Source organism: Drosophila sechellia, chromosome X (genome assembly GCF_004382195.2).
Source record: "Drosophila sechellia strain sech25 chromosome X, ASM438219v1, whole genome shotgun sequence".
Classification (NCBI taxonomy): Eukaryota; Metazoa; Arthropoda; class Insecta; order Diptera; family Drosophilidae; genus Drosophila; species Drosophila sechellia.
This window is the reverse complement of record NC_045954.1, coordinates 13213365-13232183: the sequence shown is the minus strand read 5'-3', so window position 1 is coordinate 13232183 and position 18819 is coordinate 13213365. Positions and strand designations below refer to the sequence as shown.

At 46.5% G+C, this 18819-nt stretch overlaps 2 protein-coding genes across 3 annotated transcripts; one reads left to right on the top strand and one right to left on the bottom strand.

Moving 5' to 3' along the window:
- Window positions 1-7176: 7176 nt before the first annotated feature.
- LOC6618681 (probable histone-lysine N-methyltransferase CG1716) lies at window positions 7177-15052 on the bottom strand. Its single transcript, XM_002042904.2, has 5 exons — window positions 14978-15052; window positions 10752-14907; window positions 7969-10685; window positions 7742-7904; window positions 7177-7676 (listed from the first exon to the last, which is right to left on the bottom strand). Exons 2-5 carry the CDS (start codon window positions 14751-14753, stop codon window positions 7518-7520), a joined length of 7041 nt encoding a protein of 2346 aa, XP_002042940.2. The 5' UTR covers window positions 14754-14907; window positions 14978-15052; the 3' UTR covers window positions 7177-7517.
- A 130-nt stretch (window positions 15053-15182) lies between these two features.
- LOC6618679 (fatty acid hydroxylase domain-containing protein 2) lies at window positions 15183-18782 on the top strand. 2 transcript variants are annotated; one of them, XM_032725269.1, is made up of 7 exons: window positions 15183-15479; window positions 15556-15721; window positions 15782-15936; window positions 16770-16843; window positions 17632-17807; window positions 17887-18341; window positions 18406-18782. In XM_032725269.1, exons 2-7 carry the CDS (start codon window positions 15557-15559, stop codon window positions 18554-18556), a joined length of 1176 nt encoding a protein of 391 aa, XP_032581160.1. In that variant the 5' UTR covers window positions 15183-15479; window position 15556; the 3' UTR covers window positions 18557-18782. The 2 variants fall into 2 exon arrangements, with proteins under 2 accessions (XP_032581160.1, XP_002042938.1); XM_002042902.2 differs by having other exon boundaries at window positions 15183-15721.
- The last annotated feature ends 37 nt before the right edge of the window (window positions 18783-18819 follow it).

Sequence of the window (18819 nt, the reverse complement as noted above, 5' to 3'; positions counted from 1 at the left end):
AATATGGGAATTCAATTACATAGCCTTTATAAATATACCTTTTCATTAATATAATAAATATTATGTATTGTTAGGTAAACATTTTTAAATATTTTTTAAGTTGTGCCTTTTGCAATATATATACCCCAAGGTAGGGTATTTGAATAAACAACAGCAGCAGCAACAGCAGCCCAAGCTCGCATAAAAAAATAAGGAAAACTTTTTCGATTTAAGCAATTTTTATGCTCGCTGTGCTTACTGGGTAGCCCTACGTAGTATTAGTGATAAATTGGGCAGTACGGCTATTATTAAATTAGAAAATGGAAAGCTGAAATTGCTGAGAAGAAAAAAGTTATTTCCAGCATTTATTATTTCCAAAAAAATGCTTCTCATATTTTAAATTTTGCATATTCCCTAGCGGGGTATTCAACTATTCGACTACTTTTTGCATGCTCGCGTCCTTTTTTTGGGTATTTATGTGTCCATGTCGTTATGTATATATGTATATATATAAATATATATATGTGCTGCATGCATATAGAATGGTCTTTTTCTGGAGAAGAGCGCTAGGCTAAGGCGGCCAAAGAGCGTCCGAAAATTAATGCAAATTTATATCGTGGAAAACTTTTCAATTTGTTTCCACTTTTTCCCTGCCCCAGCCGCCACATCTGTGTCATTTGTTGCAGCATCACAGCCACGCCCCCTTCACCGACCGCCCCAATCCCGGTGCCAACGGTTTATCGCAGTCTGGTAAGTATTTTGTATTTAACATGCACAATTTGGCCATTTTCGTGCCATAATTAACGTGCCGCCAATGCATAAAGATCTGCGTCCAAGGACGAGGTCACCAAGGTCCGGGAATCCGGAGCAGGAGGATAAGCAGGTTGGACAGGACACGACGAGGGAAGGCGTCTACCAAGTTGGGCATTCAGCCATTAGGGCCACCTTGAATTATTCCGCCGGGGTTTGGGGGTTTCCTTCGGATGCTTGGACTATTAGCGCCGTGCGAACACTGCAAGAAATGAGACGCAAGTTGAATAAGAATATTTGCCTATCTAGTTCACTTGTAACTTAAAAATGTATAAAGATTGATACTGTATTTAAGTACACTTTAATTTAATAATAACTAGAGTGTTTTCAGTTTATACGTCTGTTTTGAAACACACATAACAATAGGCCTTAAAACTTAATTTTCTTTTTTCAGAAAAGTAATACATTTTTTATCTCGGTGTATTTAATATCGCCATCAGCCATTGCCGCAAGACGCAAAGAAAGCGGATCCGGCGATAAGTTGGCCTGGTGATTGGAAGGGAGAAGGGAGCCTCGGGATGTAGACAGGCCGCCAAATGCCGCAATCAAGTTATTATTAAGTTTTTCTATTTATCCAGCATAATTCATAATTTGTTTACAAAGCGTATAATAATATTAACGTCTTGTCCCCCCAGATTCACCGAGTTGCTGGCCATAAACTGCTCCCACTTGCCACTTGCCACATTCCACTTGCCACTGGCCAGTAAGTCCGCTGTCAGCGCGGCAAGATAATCAGCTCCGAACTCGACGTGGACTTTCCTCATTTTATCTCTGGCCGGTCGGTCGGTGACTTCTTTTCATTTTAGTGAAAATATTTCCCTTTTTTCTTGGTTTGCCAGCCTGCAAATCACATTACGGCTCAAAAAAAAAAAAAAAACGGAGGCTGGAAGGATCAGTCCTTTACGGAAAGTTACTTTTTCGCGATTAGAGATGGTTATTAAAATTGAGAAAAAGTTGGAGTCTATTATGAAGATTTTTGTAACTTATAACTGGCACTTAAATTCAAATTATATGTGAAGTTGAGTTTGCATATGCACTTGCTATTCTTGAATATTATTTCGAATATTTTATTTATTATTAATAGTAATTTACGAATATTTGACACCATCATTTGTTTACAAAACCACTGGCTATCCATTTATTTTTAGACACAAAGACGGAAAGATTTCCGAGATCAGCAGTCAGCTTATTTTGATTATAATAATTTGAGGACCATGTCCTTGTCTCCTCTCTAAGCAAGGACAAAGGGCCTACATTCCAGACCCGCATAATCGCATTAGGCAAAGTGAACTGGCGACTGGGGGCATTCGGTGGCTGTAGATCTTGGTACTTTTTATTGGCCCACTTCCGGTGAAAGTTTGGTTACCACAGCCACGACCGTACTCAACTTGAGTTCTTCACATTCTCTTCTATTTTTTTTGGGTTTTTTTTTTTATATTTTTCGAATTTTTTTGCCAGCTGAATTTTTAACGCTTTTGTATTTAAGTTTTATTTTAGCCCTTGGTGTTGGCTGTCGTCTAGGCCTGACACTTTTCGAGGCCACCCAGAAGTGCACACGGTTGAGTGGTTGAGGCTGCAGACGTGCCGAAAATCGCTTTAAATCAAAATAAATAAAAAATACATGACTGCGAGCCCGGAAAATGCGCATCAGAGTGGGGGGTGGGAAAAACACCACCCCTACCCCCAACCCCCACCAGCTTATGCAAACGGGAATTAACTTAATTGAGTAGCGCAAACGGCACAAAGCAAGGAAGAATGAGGCACTGGGAGCTCCAAGGTTGACTAACAGACACTGGCCGCATTTATTGTTATTCATTGTTTACCATATTACTTATTGAATATATTTTTTTAAATATTTTTATATCTATATATATCCATATATTATTATAAAGGAACTTATAACTTGAAGGCCTTCTACTGTTTGTATCTCAAGATATATTTTTGATTTAGAAAACTATTAAATCATCTTTAAGTTAAACAATTATTTTTGTACTATACGTGCCATTCCAAATAAAACTCATTAGTGACGGTAAGCTTGTCCCTTGTACTTCTGTCATTTTCGATAGTGTCATTCAGCCATTATCAGCAGCCAAAGGAGGAGCTGAATCTGAAGCAGCTGCCAGGAGCAGCGGATTGGGGAGCATCAGAATCAGGAGTCGTCTTGAGTGAAGAGAAAGCTGCGAGGAGCTGGGCGCTGGAGGGCGCTAAATGTGCGGATGGCCAGGGAAGAGTGCGAGTGGCAGATGGGAATGGGCATGGGACTGAAAATGAAAATGAAAATGAAAATGGGAAGCCAAGGTTACTGTCTCCCCCGCGTAATTGCGCATAAAAATGAAGCGATTTATATGCGCGTATTTTTAATGTTTCATAATTGGGTAAGCCCATCAGCTGGCGGAGGCACTGAAGGCACCAAAGGAAAGGAGCTGAAGAACCACAAGGAGCAGGATCTGCCAGAGAAGTATGCATGTGTGTGTGTGCCACATTATCTGTGCTGTAAAGTGATATGTTAATGTTTGTCAAAAGCACACACACACACACACACATGTAGCACATGAAATGTGGGCTCTTCCTTCAGCTGCACTCATTTTCCTTTCACTTTTCGCAAAAAATAAAAATAAACCAATGAAAACTTAAATATGTAGTATCATGGCAGATGAATGTTGAAGGTAACAACATTCAGTGTCCTGCAGATTGAAACTATATTAAAGTAGCCATTAGCAAATCTTATAAATTGATATCACTGAGCAGCTCCTATGTTTAATATTATTGCAAAAATGAGTTGAAAATCCCACCTGTGTGTGCGCTTCTTTTCCAACACTTTTTCCATAAATTTTTTGAAATGACCAATGAATTGATGCGAGTAGAAATGACCAGGAGCGGGCAAAAATTAATTGTGCGCAAGAGGCGAGCAATTAAAAGTTCATCGATGGCACAGCACAACGATACGCTTAACAATTACAATCGCTCACAGAGTCGCAACGGATAAATTCACTTTGTAATGGCTAAAAGCGTCGATAGCATCTCGACTGAAAGTGTCAAACAGCCGGCTATTTATTGGCCGATAAGGTGAAATTTGCAAATTGCACGAATGAATGAGTGCCAAAACTTTCTGCACCGATGCCAAGCGGCGATTACGATAATCCTGCGCTGATGATTTTCATAAATAGACCGTAATTCATTTCTCAATTTGACAACATAATGCCCGGCGTTATTTGTATTCATTTCTTGGATGTCCATTTCCCGCGCGTTTTTTTTTTCGGTGAGTGCTGTTCATTAAAATAGAAAAATGTCACTTTAATGAATTTATTTGCGACACTTCACACAAGCGCAAGTAAACAGAGAAAAATGATGTTCATTAACATTAAAATTTCACTTCTTCCACTACAGTGGCCAATGGAATAATGGTCGCCCCGACTCCATATGCTCAGTCACCCATTGGCATACACTCGAAAAAATCGGCTAGCAGATTTCCTTTTAAACGAGTCTATGAAACTTCCCATTTAGAGAGATTTCACCATATCATAACTTGGCTAAAAATGATTCAAAAATTGGCTACAAAATATAAAAATTAGCAATAAATAAAATTCTTTCTTTGGCATACCATCCGATTGGAAACTTAGGGAAAAAATCCGAAAACGACTTTAAGAAAAATCCCTATGTAAAATGGAGGTTTTTGCCATTTATTGGACAAAAATGATCATATAGTTAAAAGGTTGACTTTTTTGTACAGCTCGTTAATCATGCAAACGACCAGTATCACTTTTTGGCGGACTTCGAAAAAATATTTTTTGGCCATATTTTTGCATTTTTAGTAAGGGGTAAAATCATCAAAATTTGCAAAAAATGTGAAAAAAATAGTGTTTCCATTTTTGAATACAGTTCGATGGGAAATTTAAATACGAACTCAACGAGATGTGGCATTTCATTTTCAGACAATTATTATTAAAGTTATCGCTAAAAAACCAATTATTTTAATACGAAAATTCAATTAAACTACTTCTTTCCAAAAGTTTGATGGAATATTTAGCATAACTTTGCTAAAAATGGTCCAATAGATAAAATAAAAACTGTTTTGGGCAGCTTATTACCAATGCTAACTAGTCCTATCACTTTTTAGCGGATTGCCAAAAATTAGTTTTTGTGTAAATTTTTGCATTTTCGATAAGGGGTAACATCATTAAAATTTGCGAAAATAGTCAAAAATTTATGCTTCCAAATTTGAATGCCAATCGATTGGGAATTTAATTTCAAGCTCAACGAGGTATAACATTCCATATTTGGATCATTATTATGGTTTTTTCAGCCAATAATCGTGTAATTTGTTGTCAAAAAAGTGTACTGATTTTTCCGAGTGTCCGGGAGCTGAGTTTTTGGTCCCCTTGCCGACAGTTGGTGGGTTTGCGGAGTCGTCTTGGGGTTGGCAGTTGTCATTGCCGTTTGAGTATTGTCAAAGCTGTTAGCCTGCAATTGATGAGTCAATATGTCAACGAGTGACAGGTCACGATGCATCGCACCCCCGCCATTAACTCGAGTCAAGTCGACTTCTCCACCCAAACACTTTCGCATTAATTTTCAAATAGTTAACATTCAGATATCCGGGGGCAATTGCTTGTGAGGTAATTTAATTAATGCGAATTTCAATCGGACAAGCATTCTGCTGTCAATGGATTTATTTCACTTGCTGTTGCGAAAATTTTTATGATTTATTTTGTTTGAAAATTGAAGCGATTTGAATTTAGCAAAGGATAGCTGAGAAACTTGAACCTCTCATCTTTTAATAATATTCTATTAAGCTGAACTTACGGATTCAGAATGTAATGTGGTACTTTTAAACTTGATAAATGCTGGAACATGGAAAATGCTTACCACATTACACATATTACAGATGTGTTTATGTATCTTATAAATATATTTGAGCATCTCAAAAGTCCGCCTACTGCCCTCTTCCTCTCCTGGCCACTCAAATCAACTCAAGGCGGTAAGTTGTCCCTGAAGCTGTTGGCCCAAAGTCTGCTGGCCATAATCGAAACTGTAAGCTCGTTGGCACTCGCATGCGTTTATTGCATGTCCAGGGGGCCAAATTGACAAAGGGGCATGGGGGCAAAGGGGCAAGAGGCAAGGGGGCAAGGTGGCAAGGGAGCCAGCGGGGGCGGTGTTGATGGGTCAAGAGGTCAGGCTGCTGGCAATTACATTTGACTTGTTGTTCCTGCTGCCCATTGCACTCAAACCATTCTGAGTACTTACTATTTAAACATTTTAAGGGATATACTGTAAAGTCTTGTTTATTTTAATCAATTTAAACAATTATATTATAGATTTTTGTTGACAGACAAAGTAACTCAACTTGTGATAAAAAATAAAATTAATTAAAAAACCTTCCTCGAAAATGCTCATCCATTTTAAACTATTGGCAATTTCTGCCAGTGCACTCCAATCGCCGTAGAGAAGCGTCAGAGATCGGGATCCCTGTTGTCCAAAGGGTAAAGGCTAATTCAATTGCTTAGGCGCTCAATGAACAGAACCAACAATCCGTCCGGCAAATTGCTTAATGCTCCAAGTCACGTGTTCGCTCGCTCACCATATTGCCACCGCTTTGTGCGGTTAATTTGCCACATCGACGTCCGCCACAAACGCCAACCCCCCCTCTCCACCCACCCCACACGAAAACCCCGAGATTTGCATGCCCCACTCACCCGTGGCTTTTGGCCACATTCCTCCCATCGCGTCCACTGCCCAACAGAGATTGCCACCGGGAGATACGACCGCCCACAGAGATGGAGTGATTTTTTTCGATCTGATGGCGAATTGTTAATAACCGAAAAGCGCTCCTTAAATGCAGGAAAAAATTAGATCAACAATACGTATGCAATTGTGTTTTTCACATTAAATCCAACTCAATAAATTATGAATAAATGAAGTATTTTGCGAAACGATGCGAAGTTTAGTTGAGCAAGTAGAACACAAAAGATGCTTTTATTCGATAACATTTTGATAAATTTAAAGTTAATAGTTTCATTATTTAATTTCCTAAATATGAATATTTTTACAAAATGAATACAATAAATGTTTGAATGAATAATCAAAATGCGCGCCAAGTGGCCAAGCAGTTTGGACTTGCGCCTTTGCTGCATGTTGGTAACAGGCAAGTAGTTAACTGCACAATATGATTAACTGTTGACCCTAATCATTTTAGTACAAAACTTGGAAAGCACCAAGCCAAGGATAACATTTTAGTACAGTACTCAGATGTACGGTTTGTGAAGTAAGCAGTTTTGCGCGCAAGCAGTTTTCTTATTGGAATCACTTACATAACTAACATTCCATCTCTTTTCTTTCCATGTTAATTATTTTATATTCCTTGCTACCGAAATCACCATAAAACGAGAATTACACAACATTTTATGTTGTTTTATTTATTGTTTGTCAGCTGGTGTAAATGTCAAAGAAAATGATAATGAATATGCGAATTTATTAGAAATTATAAGCAATTTTACGAAACAAACAGAATTGTGGATTTTTTCCACTTACATCTCACGCTATTTCATTAACTGTACAGTTTGGCTGTCCACACTTAAAACGCTACCCACTTCGAGGGGTAGATCGCATCCTAGGGTTCGAATGTACTTAACTAAATTCGTATCTAAAGCTAAAGTAAAGTTTTAGTTCCGTGTGTGATTTGGTTCGGGTTCGATATCTGCTGCCGCAGAAGAACACAATTGCTCGATTTGCTATTCCTTTTCCGCCGGCCTCCGGTAGACGAGCCCCTTCTGCCGCATGTACTGGTTGACGAAGTCGTAGGACTTGTGCTTCACGGACTCCGTACAGGACAGGGGATTCCCGCTGACCTCGCAGTACCGCATCTCCTTGGTGGTAATATGATAGCTTAGCTGTTTGGGGAAAGCGAATCGGGATAAATGAAATGCGCAGCAAGAAACGAATGTTCACAACTCACCCTATTAACCAGGAACTTGTAGTCCTCATCAGTGGTGATCCGACCCAGCTGGCAGCTCTCCTTGCGATACGGACGCAGGAAATTGGCCACATGCCCGCTGATCTCAAAGCGGAACTTCTCGTGGGCCTCGCGTGCACTGGCGGCGGTCAGGGGACTCTGGGAACTGATAGCACACAGGTAATTAGAATAAGCCCAACAGTATAGCAACCAACCAAACTCAGACTCACCTCTTGCTCTTCTTGTTCTTTTGTTCCTGGCGATGCTTCTTCATCGAAACATTCGGTGGCATCGGTAGCTTACGCTTGCCAGCCGCCCCCAGTCCGTTCGGCTGGGTCACTACCTTGACCAGAGCCGCCATGGCGGCATGACTGGTGCTCGGTGCCATGTTCAGTGAATCCTGCTGCTCCTCCCTGGCGGCGGGCTCTTCCATCGCTGGGACTTTAGTTTCTTCCTCGTCGGAGGAGTACAAGTAGGGCTGAATAGGCAGTGCTTGGCCAGGAACAGGAATATCGTCAATCGCATCCGGTAGGGCCTCGAGCTTGCGTCGTCGGTAGAGCTCCTTGCGTCGCCGGATTTTCTCCTTGTTCTCCTTGTACTTCCGGGACTCCAACTGATTGTACAGACGATCCTCATCACGTCGTGGACTTATCAGTCGGATGGAGACCAGTTTACCGCGACGCAGCTCACGACGCTCCCGCACCTTGGCCTCTATATACTGCGCCAGGGACTTGGTACTGAGCGAGCCCACGTAGTCCGTGTCGATCTGAATGAGCTCGTTTTCCAGGACCGCGGGTTCGATTTGAAGCTCATGCAGCGGCTGCTGCGTGGAATTCTCCTCCAGCAGCGTCTGAAGGCGCTGTTCTGGACTGGGTGGCTCCCATTGCGATATGCGCTGTCGCAGATTGTAGTAGTAGATGTCACCGTCGCTCGTCACCTGCCAGTTCCAAGCGGGCGGCAGGGGATCCACTCCAGGCGGCAGTTTATACTCGACATCAGGTGCACCCTGGCCAATATCGATATCGGGTGATAGCAGCGCCTTCGTCAACAGTCCTGTGCGCGGCGGTGCCGGTACGGGCATGTCGTCGCTGTTAAACCACTCGTTAGTGTCCGTTTTTTGGTAAAAGGGCAACTGCTTGGGATCCGTGTTGATATCAGCGCCAAAGAACTCGCAGCGCAGCTCGTGCTCGAGCCGGTCCTCGGTGCACACGCGCCTCTCAGCCTCATCCAGAGCCACCTTCCTCTCAAACAGACTGCGCCGTAGCTCCTTGGACAGCGTACGCTTTTGCTCGGACGAGGGTCCCATGTCAGATCTGCGGCGATTATCGTTCCCGGCCATTCCGTCCGTGGCTCCGTTGCTGCCCTTTTGCTGGGTGGTTATCGTGCATATGGTATTGTTTCCGGTCATGCGGGTGGGTTTGCCTATTCGACTGCCCGTAGTGTCCCGACGGAAACGGTCCTGCCTGAAGCGATCGTTGCTGCTCTCCCGCTCGCGCTGATCCTCCAGAGCGGTGCTGGCATAGACATGCTTTTGCTGGCGATCCGCCTCACGTTCGTGCTCCTTCATCTGCTCGATTCGTTCGCGCTTAGGGATGCGGAAGATCTCCGGCAGAGCTTGCCATTTTTGGAGCAGGGCTACCATCCGTTTGTGAAGAGCCGCCTGCTTCGGTTCCGGCACCACAGCTTGCTGCTGCTCCAGACTGTTGCTCCACAGTTGGACATTCTGGTATACGCGACTATCACTTAGCATGGTGCGATTCGGGATGGGCAGTGATTCGAGGGTGTCCAGCAGGGCTTCTCTCAGCTGTTCATCATTGCCATTCTCGCTTATCCAGGCATGTAGCAACCTCAAGCCGTGATAGTCCAGGAAAAGCCGGCGACATGGTAGCTCTCCATGAGTAAGCACACGCAAGAGTCCCAGACGCGTCTTGAGCAGTTTGGCACGAACCAAGCAACGCGAGAAGCGCAGCGTGTCCTGCTGGTTCTTCAGCCCGCCGCGCCTCAGCAGCGAGAGTTCCTCCACCACATCGGGATCCTCGAGCATTGCCTGGAATTTGTTGACCTTCGGCTTCTTTGGGGCCTTCTCGGCCGATGATGATGACCCGGCAGCAGAGGGCTTCAGCCAGCGGCCGGCTTTGTACTCGCGATCCTTGGGCTTGGACTGTTCTTTGCGCTTGCGACTGGTGGCCAAAGGTAGCTTCGCCTTGAGTTTCGACTTCGCCTTTGCCTTGGCTGTCTTGCGCGGCTGGCCCTCCTCCGGCTCGGCTTCCAGCTCCTCCTCGTCCATCTCAGCATCGCTGTCGCTTTCCTCATCCAGTTGCTCGCCCTCATCCGAGTCCGGCTCACCTCCAATCCAACCCCTGCAGTTGGTTGCCTCGCAGTAGCAACGCTGGGCATCTCGGCCATATCTCAGATACTGGTAATCGAAGGTAATCTCCTCGCCGGGTTGAATGGGCTTCACGCTGAAGAATCCAATGCGTAACTCTCCGTTGACCGTCCACTTCTGCGTCTCGGCATTGGGATCACAACTGTGGTTGATGTACCGCGAGATGTTACCCTTGGAGGTGGCGTCGATGACGGCTTCTCCTCGCAGGGCCATGAAATAGTAGTGACGATTGCGATCCTTCGAGTACAGATGCTGTCGGCGCTCGAACTCCTCGCTATCGATCACCTCTCCCACATACTCCATGATAAATTCACCCGGCGGTATTAGCAGTTCCGCCGTGATGCCGCATCCCTTCTTCTCCGTGCGGAAAACGCGACATGGCCAGCACTGGTGCTGCTGGAAGCGCTTGTTGGTGCACCGCGCGCCATTTGAGCACAGTGGCCCGCACTCGATCATCAGCATTCGATTTATGCAGCCGGCGCCGCAGCTTAGATGACCCTGCGCCTCCTCGTCGCCAGTGAGAAAGCAATCGCATTGCATCTCGGCATTCTCTTGGCTCACCTGAAGCACAGAAATTACGGTATGGATGGAGTTCTAGTGTGGATGGCACACCCAACCGATACTCACCTGCCTGGCACAACGATAGAAGTTTTCCTTTAGTAACTGGAAAGTGTTCAGGCCCTCGCTGCGCAGAAACTGCTCGTTGATGGCCTCGATGTTGGCCAGCTCGGCCAGCTGCTCGTCCATGCTGATTGGTGCCAGCGCCATGCTGGCCACACCTCTGCCCTGGCTAGCGCGTTGTCCCTGCGGCTTCTGCTTGATCCGATGGGAGCGGCGCACGCCTCCGCTGGTCTCCAACGCCTTGAGAGCAGTCGTGGTGGATGCTGAGTCCTCCGGACTCGATTGCGTGGGCGATGGGGTAGGCGTTGTGGCCGGGGTCTCCATATTAGCCACCCGTTGCGCGAATTCATCCTCCTCGGGATCGGCTTCTCGCTTCACTTCATCCTGCCCCTCCTTCCGTTGTTCTTCATCCACCTTGTCGCGCTTGAGAAGATTCACGCCGTCCTCGATAAACTTAGCAATATCGCCGAACGGATTGGTAGCCTCCAGTTCGGGAGAGGTTTGAACATCCCAGCGGCTCATTTTGCTTCCCGATGAAGTGGACTCGGACGACTCAGTTTCCAAGAGCGCCGTATTTAGAACTTCAGCAGACTTTTGGGCCTTCTTTTTCGGTACTCCTTGGGAGGCACTCGAACTGGAGTCCAGTGAATTCTGCCGGCTCAGCGGCTCTTTGCCTTCCTTTCGCCCCCGCTTCTTGCCCGCCGTTTGAAGAAGGGTGTCGTGCAGCGGATTCGCAGATGCCTTGGGGTGCATCGAGAAGCGGCGCTTGGTCAGCGGTACTGGTATGGCGGTCTCGGATTGACGATCCTCGCAGATGGTGTACCGTCTTTGGTCCAACTTCGAGCCACCGGCCAGATCAGACGTGGTTCTGTTGGATCCGTTTCGCTTCGAAGAGGAATCCGATGAGGTGGAAATTGGCGAGCTGGCGGCCACCTCCCTAGTGGGTGTGCTGCTACTCGAGCTCGATCTGAGATCCTTAGCTGCCTCACATATCGTGCTGCGTCGCGGATTAATCTTCTTTTTGGGCTTCGATGGCTTCAACTTGCCAGCCGAAGTGTTTGCTTGAGCGGAATCGGAGCCGGGAGAACTGTTCCTCTCCAGTTTTGGTGAGTCTTCGTAAACGGTGTTCCTGCGCAAGCTGGTCTTACCAGCCAGCGACTTTTTCTGCCCAGGAACAGCCACGGCGGTGGGTGGGTCTACCTTTGGCGGTGCCTCTACCTTGGGCGGCACCTTCTTCTGCTTTTTCTTGTTCTTCTCCTCGAGACGTAACTGGGCGTTGGCCAAATCCATTGCCTTAAACATGGCATCGCACTCAACGAAACCGGACACGGCCTTCTCTTTGGCCTTGAGAACTGCTGATGTTGAATTGTCGGTAAGGGTTTTCTTTGCTGCATGTAGTTCCTCTTTGGGTGCGGATTGATTCGATGTTGATTTCGAGATCACTGACGGTGCACATTCTTGTAACGCTTTAGGTGGCCATTGGGCAGTATCTTTTCCCTTTTTATCCAGTGTTTGAGTGGATGACAACTTATCCTTTTCAGTCTCCTTCTTCAAAATGGCTTCCTTTGCAGATTTTCCACTCTCTTTTTGCTTACCAGGAGTAACGGCTGGAAAAGATTTTTTCGTATCCATTTTCTTTTCTGGAACAGTCCCTTTTGTGGATTTTACGACTTTCTTATCTATTTCACCTGCACGTACTTTTTTATCCGCAATTGCTGGCGAGGACCTGGCCGGTTTTTCCATTACCTTCTCCTTTTTGGACACATCTCCTGCGAGTGGTTTCTTGCGCTCCTTCATCTCTGGCAACGGTGTTTTCTTTTGCTCCTTTTGATCGTTGCACTTCACCATCTCATCATCAGCTAGTATATTCTGCTCTTGTTCCTGGTTGATTTCGAAGTCTTCTAGCAAAGAATTTGGTTCTTCCGAATTATTCGATGTCTCGTCTTCCGGAGCGACCGGTGGTCTATCCTCTTTCGCTGCCTCAGTCTTCAATGCAGTGGTGTCTATATTTTCGTTCGACTTTTCTTCTGTTGACAGTGACGATTGTGATAGTACCGTTCCACTTACTTTTCCTAGGGTGTCAAATTCTGGCTGCACAAGTGGAGACGGCTTCGTTTCCACTTCGGCTAATAAAGTTCGGTCAGACTTTGGAATGTTTACTGCTGGCTTCGATTCGGGCAGTTCTACCTCCGTTGGCTTCCGATCGGCTTCATCTTTCAGTGGCGGCTCTATTACGACATCTATGGATAGTTTTGTTTTTGCATTGATTTCCGTAGTTAGTTCTGTTGCTAGGGATGATTTTTCTAAAGTTGCAGCAATTGCTTGTGTAATATAAACATCTTCGGTGACCAATTCTGGCCTTGGGACCACTTCGCCCCGCGTATCTTTAGTTTCCACTTTTGGCTCGCAAATGTCTTTGTTCAAGCTTACAGCAATCTTGTCAGACTCTGAAAATACTTTGTTAATGACAAATTCCTGCTTGGAATCAAGGATTACATCCGCTTCATCCACCAACTGGTTCTCTTCGACTACGACTTCTTCCACCACCATGTGTTCGATAGTGGGCGACACGGACGACGTAACCTCTGGCTCACTTAACGTGTCTTCGATGAGATCTATCAGTATGTGCTCCTCCTCCTGATCCTGTGATTCCTCCGCCTCCAGGATCTGCTTGCTGCTCTCAGCGGCTATCTCGGCGAAAGTCTCCTCGAGAGTCTTCCCCTGGCGACTGCTGCCACTCAACGGCGCTGACCGTCTGCTGCGGCGTGGAGCTGAAGAGGAGGAATCTGCTGCAGGCTCTTTTTCCGGTGGAGTGGCTCTCTGAACTGTCGCATCCTCCTCCTCCTCGGCTTCATCGTCCGCTGACCAGAGACTGGGTGGCCCACTGAGAACCTCCACCATAATCTCATCTAGATCTTCTTCCGGGTCGGGAGTGGGTTTCTGCTTGGCCAGCTCCATGTCGATGTCAATCAGATCTTGTGGTTCCACCTCGACTGGCCGTTCCTCTTCCTGCTCCTCCTGTCCCTTGGGGCTCTCCGTTTCGATCTCAATGAATATGATCTGAGAGTCGGAATCGGAGTTTTCCTCGGCAACGACTATTCGGGTCAGGTTATGCTCCTGCTTTGGCCGCTCATCCATGGCGTTCTCATCCTGGAGTGCTGGTGGCTCAACCTCTGGCGAAGAAGACGATGGCGAGTTCCCCGAATCGGAGGACTCCAGCCGTCCGCACAGTTTCAAGCGTTTGAGTGAGACGCGCAACTTGGACTTGGGTTTCCGTATGGGAAAGCCAGGAAGATCGCCGCTGTCACTGCTCATGTTGGATGTGGTCGTGCTGGTGGAGTTCGTATCGGAATCGGAGCAACTGGGCACAATGACCGTTGGAATAATGGCCGCATCCGCTTGTTGACTCTTACGGGGACGACCCCGCTTGCGCGGTGTCAACAGCGACAGGCCGGCCATCGTCTGCACGGGTTGTCCGCCACCAGCAGCCGATGGTTCACTGGTCACCTGGGCCACAATCAGACTCTGTGTGGGCCTTGGCTTGGCGAAGATCTCGAGAGCGGGTGGCGGCGGTGGTGGTAGCGGCAACGATTGGTGGCTCATCTCGAACATGGAGAACAAACGGTTCACGGTCGCGGCTGAGGATGCAGATGCGGCTAATGCTGTTGCTGTTGACATGGATGTGGATGCTGCAATTGTGCCCGACTGGAACTGGCCGATACTAGGATTCGAGTCGATGCGTGCCTCGATCTGAATTTTGTGCGCCTTGCGGTTCTTGTTCAGCAAATCCCGGACATCAAACTTGATGATTTTCTTGCGCGAACTCCGCCGGCACTCGCTCTGTCCGGAATCCTGATCCTCCGGCGGCGTGGGCGATGCCCCTGCATCGGCGCTCTTCATCGCTGGATTGATGTGCGGGGGCGTGTTCGTCACTTTCGGCGGGCGACCACGTCCGCGGCCACGTGACGCAACCGGAGACGGATTGCTTGGCGGAACCGACTCCTCCATTTGTGGGCGAAGTGAGGGCGTGGTGGTGCGGCGGGTGTAGCGCAGCGGGCTAGCCGCAGCCTCCGGATGCTAAATCGCGCAGACCAACGACGGGAGATGCAATTTTGTGTCCGATTCGCAGCAAGATCTACTCTTTGAGTGCCATCTCAAATCCCTAAAACGATTACAGTTAGAAACTAACTGCACTTGCTGTCACATGCACACGGCGAGACACCAATACTAACGCAATGCGCAACTTCGATTTTTCTCTCCGCTGACCGCCTTCTTCTTTCTTGTTGTTTATGCACTGCGCGCAGTGTTGCCAAGCGGGAATTGGTTTTGGGTTGAGTACCTAGGCGACGTACAGGGTGGGTGCGTTCGCTAAGTGTTATCTGTGGTATTTTATTGGCCATGATTGGCATGGTCACACTGCGTGCGAGATAGCGATAGAGAGCGAGCGAGAGAGCTTGATTAGGAAAATTCAAAAATAATCGCTCGCCGTTTTTTTTTGTACAAACGTTTCATGTCGCAAAGTTAACAATTATTCATAAATATTATTATTTATTCAGTGCGCTTGCCAGCAAGCCGAATTCTTTTCGAATTCCACGCACATAGGCTGCCGAACAATCGAACAATCGAAAAATCGAAATGCGTTAAATGTCAAGGACAACGGAAAAGCCACAACAAAAACAATAGGAAAGTAAGAGAGCGAGAAGGCAACTCAGCTGGGAAAGTTTCAAAGGAAGAGTAAGGAAAACCGGGAAAATTCTCGAGATTAAGCCGTAATTATGTCAAATCCGGTACACGGAAAACCGCCAAATAGCATGGGCCTCTCATCCGGCTCATCATCGGCATCCTCGCCCATTTCGGTGTCCCAGCAAGCGGGAAGCACTGGGAACAGCTCCTCATCATCCTCCTCCTCTTCGTTGGGCGGTGGAATCGTCAAGGACAAGGCGGGTCTGCCGCCGGTCTACCTCAATCTGAATGATGTAAGCCGGCTGGAAGCTCTTCTACTCTAAAATAATAATACTAATCCCCTGATCCCCCAGAATGCCAAGGAACAGACACCATCGCCCGGTTCACCGCTGCAAAACTGGGATGACGCCCGCACCGCCGACGTCTGGCTGTCCTCGCTGCACAGCGTCATCTTCATCATCACCTGCGCCCTGGCCGCCTTCATTCTGTTCCGCAACGTGCTCACCTGGTAATTATCGGGATTCTGGGCGGGAGTCCGCTTTCTCCCACCTTCTGGCACCTTTCCTCGTCTAGGGCTTAGTAATTTTCACACAGATTTTCAATCTAAGTGGAAGCTTCTGGACCAACTTATCCAATTAGTAAAGATAATAGCTCAAAATAGTTTTGGGGCAATGATTGCAGTATTATATGCTTATTAATATCATAATTTGTTTGGTATTATTGCTCAAAAATGCAATAATTAAAGTCCGTATTCTGAGTCGATAGCCCTTGTGACCTCAGAGTGGACCATTATATAAAAGTTGCATTAGATTTCACTATATTCGCCGGTGAAGAGAACGGAATAGTAATCAGTGTTTGTTTAGTTATTTGTTTAAGCGTATACTCTTCATTGCTATAGAATAATAGATAGGTTGAAAGTACAATCATGAAATCAACTTTCTAAGTCAAAAATCTACTCGAATTGCCCATATCGAGATCGAGATTAGCTAGCATAGCATAGATTTCTAGAGAACAAACGACATGGAAGGGCATGCAAAGTTCGGTTTTCTGCTTTCTTCGCCACACTCTCTCTCTCTTTCTCATTTTATGGCGAGAGTGTGGAACTAAGCTGAGCTTCGTTTTTGTGAGCTGCGCTTTTCCGTGCGATCAAAATCGCCAGTTGCTTTTGCGACGCTCAGCAGCGAAGACACGCGATTGGCGTGAAGAAAGCGAGAGAGAGGGCGCGAGAAGAGCGAAGAATCGGGAGAAAGCCAATTCTGCAAGAACTAGAATATATACATATACACGGAGATTACAAGCCATGGAGGATAAATTCATCGAGGTTTCTTATATCTATGCCAGGCATCTGCAGAGCTTTTGGGGCGCCTCCGGCGATTTCTGGCAGTCGCAGTGGGACAAATTCATCGACTCGTTCGGTAAGTGAATCTAACAAGTATTATGTGTACTATATCCAAAACAAAGGGTAAAAGAATGGATAAGTTGACAGGTAAACTTTGCTCCTCTCTTTGTGTACGTTGTGCACACATAGGCGATACTGTGCAAATAAATTGCAACTCTCAGCCACTGGCGACACAGCAAAATGTCAACAACAACTGTTTTGTTTACTAATTCCATCACAGCACAGACACAGAGATACGGGCACAAAGATACAAAGATACAAAGAGACACATGCAAGAGATACAGATACAAATGCAGCCAGAAGTGCTGCCAATTAGGCGAAATGAATCGCCGCGTTACTCACGCAAATTTGAATTCTTCAGCAAACAAATGTTTAGTACCCAGTATGTGTAAGCCTCAATCGGGTTAGCCACACTTATTATTTAACCATAACTCCGTTTGGCCCGAGCAAATACGTTAATTCACGCATTGCACAATGGGCTCAATGTTCCGGGCTCAAAGTCAGAAGCTGAGTAAACAGGGTTCATAGGCCCGTTAAATTGCATTTTCCTTACAGTTTTTACAATTTACAATTCACACGATTCATTGCGTTAAGAACTTTATTTAAGCCATTTATCTTTATGGGTTTATTTGCCAGCTTTATTTTTACGGTCTACATATGATTTATATCCAGCTGTTGCTTAAGTATTTCTTTATACTTTTATAGATTTCATAAAATCCATTCATATGAATCAAACTTTGCATACTTTAAGGCATCTTATCGCCAGCTATTAATTCAATTTGAAATAAACAACAAATCTTCCAGGCGACGAGCCCATGGTTCTGTGGGTCTTCGGCACCACCATATTCACAATGCTCGTCTACTGGACCGTGGGCACACTGTACACCTTCATGGACCTGACCAATCGGCCCGCCTGTCTGCGCAAGTACAAGATCCAACCGGGCACCAATGAGCCCGTGGAGGTTCGTCGTCTGCTGAAGGTATGCAATCGATCGATCGATCGATCGTTGGAGAAATTGAGATTCAATTGACCCCACTGACTGACCCTCGGAATTCCAGGTGATCTGGTGCGTGGTCTGCAACCAGATATTCGTGGGCATACCATTGGCCTACGCCAGCTACCGACTAATGGAGATCCGTGGACTGAGCGACATTCGCGACCTGCCCACATTCCACTGGGTCTGCTTCGAGCTGACCGTGTGCATCCTGATGGAGGAGCTGGGATTCTACTACTCGCACCGTCTGCTGCACCACAAGCACATCTACAAGTACATCCACAAGCAGCATCACGAGTGGACGGCCCCCATCTCGGTGACGGCCATCTATTGCCATCCCATTGAGCACATCTTTAGCAACCTGTTGCCGCCCTTCCTGGGCGTCTTTCTCATGGGCAGCCATGTGGCCACCGCGTGGCTGTGGTTCGCCCTGGCCATCCTATCCACGCTCAACGCCCACTCCGGCTATCACCTGCCGTTCTTTCCCAGTCCCGAGGCGCATGATTTTCATCATTTAAAGTAATTGCTTGGCAACCAGTGATATAAGCTAGACTAATATGCTGTTTTCCCTGCCAACCGACAGATTCAACAACTGTTTCGGCGTGCTGGGCGTCTTGGATCGCCTCCATGGCACCGACTCCCTGTTCCGGGCCACCAAGTCGTATGCGCGACACATCATGATGCTGAGCTTCAAGCCGCCGCGCGATGCATTCCCCGATCCGACGATGAAGTAGGCCGGCGAAGTGGAAGTTCTCTTGTGCATGGCAGCAAGCATTTCTCAATCTGTGTATACAAATTTCAATTGTGATATGACCAGGCAGATCCTATTTTTTGTACACTTCATATGTAGACGTATGGTGCAGACAACCCTAGAATTCCGCACACACGCGAGCACCGCTCCCGGAGCAAATCCCCCACACAAATGTTAATCGAGTCGAATAAAGCGTAAATGTAAATGTATAGCCAAAGCTGGGCATCTTTCTGTTCTGTGTCCGTG